The 5,699-nt window shown below is 51.9% G+C and overlaps 1 protein-coding gene across 2 annotated transcripts; it reads left to right on the forward strand.

Annotated features, from left to right (window-relative positions):
- Window positions 1–1,350: 1,350 nt before the first annotated feature.
- TEX19 (testis expressed 19) lies at window positions 1,351–3,819 on the forward strand. 2 transcript variants are annotated; one of them, XM_025362461.1, is made up of 2 exons: window positions 1,351–1,389; window positions 1,905–3,819. In XM_025362461.1, exon 2 carries the CDS (start codon window positions 2,175–2,177, stop codon window positions 2,667–2,669), a length of 495 nt encoding a protein of 164 aa, XP_025218246.1. In that variant the 5' UTR covers window positions 1,351–1,389; window positions 1,905–2,174; the 3' UTR covers window positions 2,670–3,819. The 2 variants fall into 2 exon arrangements, with proteins under 2 accessions (XP_025218246.1, XP_025218247.1); XM_025362462.1 differs by having other exon boundaries at window positions 1,352–1,434.
- Window positions 3,820–5,699: the final 1,880 nt, after the last annotated feature.

Genomic DNA, 5,699 nt, shown 5'->3' on the forward strand with positions numbered 1-5,699 from the left:
TATTGGTAGTGGCTTTATTCATAATTGCCCAAACCTGGGAGCAACCAAGATGTCCTTCCATCATAGATGAAAGGATAAATAAAGCATGGTACATCCAGACAATGCAATATCATTCAGTGTTAAAAAATAAGTGAGCTGGCCAGGCAAGGTGGCTCCCGTCTGTAATCCCAGCACTTCGGGAGGCAGAGGCAGGCGGATCACTTGAGCCCAAGTGTTCGAGACCAGTGTGGGCAACATGGCGAGATCCTGTCTCACAAAAAATACAAAACTTATCGGGGCATGCTGGTGCTCACCTGTAGTCCCAGCTATTTGGGAGGCTGTGAGAAGACTGCATGAGCCCAGGAGGTTGAGGCTGCAGTAACTGATTTTGCCACCGCATTCCAGCCTGGGTGACAGAGCAAGACCCTGTCTCAAAAAGAAAAAAAAAAAAGTGTACTATCAAACCACAAAAGACATGGAAGAACCAAAGTGCATACTACTAAAAAAGAAGTTGAAAAGACTACGTAATGTGTGAGTCCAGCTCTATGACATTTGGAAAAGGCAAAATTCAGGAGACAGTCAAAAGATCCCTGGTGGCCAGGGGCTGGGAGAGGGAGGGATGAAAATGCAGAACGCAGATGAATCTTGGGGTGGAGAAACCTGTCTGTACGATATTAGAGTGGTGGGTTTGCATGATTATATGTGTGTCCAAACCTACAGAATGCACAGCACCAGAGGAAAGCCAAATGGAAACTGCAGAGGTGATGACGATAATAACAATGTGTAACACATGGCTGGGATGGTGGGACTGGGGAAGGCTGTGCACCTACAGGAGCTCCATGGTGGGAGAGCTCCATGCTTTTGGCTCAGTTTTGCTATGAACCTAAAACTGCTGTAAAAAATAAAATCTATTGAAACAGCAAGTGTTAATTTACAAGTGTCTCTGTTTAAAGAGCAAAGAGATGAACCACAAAGGGGAAAATGTGTTTAAACAATAACTAATTGACAATTGGCTCGTTCCTAAAATTCAGAGAACTTTTAAGAAAGAGACAGCAAAGCAGGGATCACGTTTTACAAACACGACAGGACCAGGACATTGTGCCCACGATGGGACAGCAACCACAGGTTGGATGTTCACCCCGTGCCAGTCTGTGAACGGAGAGCACCCACCCCGACCTCCAGCCCCCAGAGGAGCTGCCTCCTCAGGGCCTTCCTGCAGGCGCCCAGGGGCTGCACATGGCCCTCCTTAGGGGGAGCTAGTGACTCATCATTTTCATTTCCTGGAAACTGAGGCTCATGGGAGATATGCAGATGAGCCCAGAGCACCATGGGAAATGGCCCTTTATATACCCAGATGGGCTCTGCCTCCTCCTTTCCCTGGGTGCCCACATGAGCAGAGACACCAGGACGGTGAGGTCTCCCGAGAAGGGTCTCGGAGACACGGCCTGGTGCTGGGTGAGGGATTGGGAGGCTGAAGCAGGGCCAGGATTCCTCAGGTTCCCTCAGTTTCCCTCAGNAGTTTCCTTCAGGTGCCCTCAAGCTCTGCCAGTTTCCCTCAGGTTCCCCCAGTTTCCCTCAGGTTCTCTCAGGTTCCCTCAGTTTCCTTCAGGTTCCCTCAATTTTCATGAGGTCTCCTCAGGCTCTGCCAGTTTCCCTCAGGTTCCCCCAGGTTCTGTCAGGCGAGGCTGACAGGGTGTTGGGGTCCCTGAGGTATAGGGGTCCCTGAGGTGTAGGGGGTGGATGATGAGCCCGGGGAGGTCGGATGGAGGAACTGAAGGCTTCCCAGCCCCGGTGCTGTTCAAACTGAGTAGGGTCCCCACTAAAGGGCCAGTCTGAACCCTGACATCCCTGCCCCTGCTGGTCCCCACAGTTCGCTCCACCCTGCCTGCTGGGGGTGCCTAACCTCCCTTCCTTTGCCTTTCCAGCTCCCTGAGACCACAGTAACTGCAGAAGCTGAAGACATTTCCAGAAGTTCAAGCTTCCACCCTCTGCAGGTCCCTACTGAGCTGGGACCCAGGTCATCCACTCCACCCCAAATCCCTGGATAGGAAACCCCTTTCTCCTCCTGCTCCTCGTCCCCTTCATCCCTGCCCCCCAGCATCCTACTGGCCCCAGCACCTGAGGCCAGACTGTCTGAGATCCTCTGAAGGCCAGACTGTTGCTGTCCACCCCGGTAGGAGGCAGGCAGCCTGGCCATGTGCCCTCCGGTCAGTGTGCGGTATGAGGAAGAGGGCATGTCCTACCTCTACGCCTCCTGGATGTATCAGCTTCAACATGGAGATCAGCTAAGCATTTGCTTCACTTGCTTCAAGGCTGCCTTTCTAGACCTTAAAGACTTGCTGGAGTCAGAGGACTGGGAAGAAGACAACTGGGACCCTGAGCTGATGGAGCACACTGAGGCAGAGTCGGAGCAGGAGTGGTCCTCAGGGATGGAGCTGAGCTGGGGGCAGAGCCCAGGACAGCCTGCACAGGAGGGCTCTGAGGCATGGGGGCTAGGGACCCTGGCATCAGCCCCAGAAGGGTCGGAAGATGCAGGTCTGGACCCCCACTTTGTGCCCACTGAACTAGGGCCTCAGGAGGCTGTACCCCTGGGCCTGGGCCTTGAGGATGCTGACTGGACCCAGGGTCTGCCCTGGAGATTTGAGGGGCTTCTTACCTGCTCACACTGGCCAAGCTTCTTTCCTTCATAGCAGGGGTTTCTCAAAGTGGACCTGCCCCCAGGGGAGCCCATGGTATTGGGGCTGGGCATTATCTGGGCAGTGGACCCTGCCGAGGATGAGGCCTGGTTACTGGCCCTGCAGCTTGTCTCCATGGTGGGCTGCTATGATGCCACCTACCTGCAGAAGATGACCCCAGACAGGGCCCTGAGGACCCCAGGGCAGCACTGGAAATTGCTGCTGGAGCCTGGTGAAGTGTGGGTGGTCAGACTCCAAGATGCTCCCCAAGAGCAGGACCTGCACTGGTGGACACTGAGCTTTCTAGAAACATCCTCAACAGGACACAGAGCAGAGCTGGCCCCTGCAGCCTCAGCCCTGCAGAAGAGGGTTCACCATAGTCTCTTATTAACCCTGGACCAACAGGGAGAGAAAGAAGGGGGACTCGGCCTGTAAGCCACAGTCCTCCAGCCAAGAACAGGATCCCAGCACCCCTGAGACACACAGCAGGGGTCCTGAAGAAAGCCTGGCTGTTACAGGAGCCTCGGCCATGGGGGAGCTGCCCTGTTTCCAGCCTCAGTCCAGCACTCCAGAACTGAGAGACTAAGACTCATGCAGCTGCCATTGTCCTGGGAATACCAGGACATCAGAGACTGGGAAGGGCCAGCAACTGCTCTTCCATTACAGCCAGGGGAGCAGTTGGCAAAGGATAGGCCCTTTGCCCGTGGAAACAAGGGGAGCAATTTTAGGGGCTGGGACATAGGGCCTGCTGTGGCCTCAGAGGGAAGCATTACAAATATTCGTAACCTGGAAACAAGTTCTTATCAGTTGATTGTCATATAGTTCTGGACGTGTTGGCCTGAATGGCTGTTGTGCTGCTTGTGACATGGGGCGCAGGGCACAGAACTTGTGCCTATTTCACCTTGGCCATGGGGAGGGACATTGCTTGTAAAACACACGCTCTGCAGAACACATCAGAATCTGTTGTGACCTGGACATGTTCTCGACTTTGCCAGGACAATCTCAGGGGTGCCACAAGACCCCGTCAGCAGCACTAGGGTCTCTGGTCTACGGTGGAGGGAGAGCTGGTTTCAAACATTGGCCGTTGATGCAATTTAACCATTTAATTCCTGTTGCTCTATATGTTGTTTTTAATTTTAAAAAGTCATAAAAGCTTTCAATCAAGCTCTTGTGTAAGTCATTCCTCAGCACGTTTTGTTGATTGGCCTTTTCCTTGTCCACTCAGAATCTGGGCTAAGCCACCTTTGCTGGCTTGAAATCCCACTAGGTGGTGGGAACACAGGACAGAAGGGAAGGGGAGCACGGGAGAGATGAGGGTTCTGGTCGGTTTTCAGGCTCATCATGGGAGTTTGTTTCACTTTATTTATTTATTTATTTATTTATTTATTTATTTATTATTTTGAGATGGAGTCTCGCTCTGTTGCCCAGGCTGGAGTGCAGTGGTGTGCACTCGGCTCACTGCAAGCTCCACCTCCCAGGTTCACGCCATTCTCCTGCCTCAGCCTCCCGAGTAGCTGGGACTACAGGCACCTGCCACCATGCCCTGCTAATTTTTTGTATTTTTAGTAGAGACGGAGTTTCATCGTGTTAGCCAGAATGGTCTCGATCTCCTGACCTCCTGATCCGTCCGCCTCGGCCTCCCAAACTGTTGGGATTACAGGCATGAGCCACCGTGCCCGGCCTCACATTATTTATAAATACAGGGCCAGGCACAGTGGCTCATGCCTGTAACCCCAGCACTTTGGGATTGCTTCAGCCCAGGAATTCGAAACCAGCCTCAGCATCATAGTGAGATTTCATCTCTACTAACAATAAAAAAAAGTTAGCTGGGTGTGGTGGCACATACCTGTAGTCCCATCTACTCAGGAGGCTGAGGCAGGATGATTGGTTGAGTTCAGGAGGTCAAGACCGCAGTGAGCTATGATTGTGCCACTGCACTTCAGCCTGGGCGACAGAGCAAGACCCTGTATCAAAAAATAAAATAGGCCAGGCAAGGTGGCACATGCCTGTATTCCCAGCACTTTGGGAGGCCAAGGCAGGTGGATCACTTGAGCTCAGGACTTTGAGACCAACCTGGGCAATGTGGCAAAACACTATCTCTACAAAAAATACAAAAATTAGCCAGGCGAGGTGGTGTGTGCCTGGCGTCCCGGCTACTTGGAAGGCTGAGGTGGGAGGATTGCTTGAGCCTGGGAGTTCAGGCTTCAGTGAGCCAAGATCGTGCCACTACACTCCAGCCTGGCAACAGAGTGAGACTCTATCTCAAAAAATAAAAACAGGCTGGGCATGGTGGCTCACGCCTGTAATCCCAGCACTTTGGGAGGCCAAGGCAGGCGGATCACAAGGTCAGGAGATCGAGACCATCCTGGCTAACACGGTGAAACCCTATCTCTACTAAAAATACAAAAAATTAGCCAGGCGCGGTGGCGGGTGCCTGCAGTCCCAGCTACTCAGGAGGCTGAGGCAGGAGAATGGCGTGAACCCGGGAGGCGGAGCTTGCAGTGAGCTGAGATTGAGCCACTGCACTCCAGCCTGGGCGACAGAGCGAGGCTCCGTCTCAAAAAAAAATAATAATAATAATAAAATAAAAAATAAAATAAAAATAAAAATATATACTTAAAGAAGGGCCATGTTTTGAACAATAAGAGTGTGTTGTCAAACATGTAATTTAATATAGATATGTGCCCCCCAAATTTTTTTTAAGTCTATAGACCAAACCACATGTAAAGGTTGCTAATGTTGGCCGGGCACGGTGGCTCACACCTGTAATCCCAGCACTTTGGGAGGCCGAGGTGGGCGGATCACGAGGTCCGGAAATCGAGACCATCCTGGCCAACATGGTGAAATCCCATCTCTACTAAAAATACAAAAATTAGCCAGGCGTGGTGGCGCATACCCATAATCCTAGCCACTCGGGAGGCTGAGGCAGGAGAATCGTTTGAACCCGGGAGGTGGAGGTTGCAGTGAGCCAAGATCGTGCCATTGAACTCCAGTCTGGGTGAGAGAGTGAGACTCCATCTCAAAAAAAAAAAAAAAAAAAAAAAA

The sequence above is a fragment of the Theropithecus gelada genome, chromosome 16, assembly GCF_003255815.1.
Source record: "Theropithecus gelada isolate Dixy chromosome 16, Tgel_1.0, whole genome shotgun sequence".
Classification (NCBI taxonomy): domain Eukaryota; kingdom Metazoa; phylum Chordata; class Mammalia; order Primates; family Cercopithecidae; genus Theropithecus; species Theropithecus gelada.

What these genes read in the sequence shown, in the direction of transcription:
- TEX19 (XM_025362461.1), top strand. Translation starts at nt 2,175, where the DNA reads ATGTGCCCTCCGGTCAGTGTGCGGTATGAGGAAGAGGGCATGTCCTAC.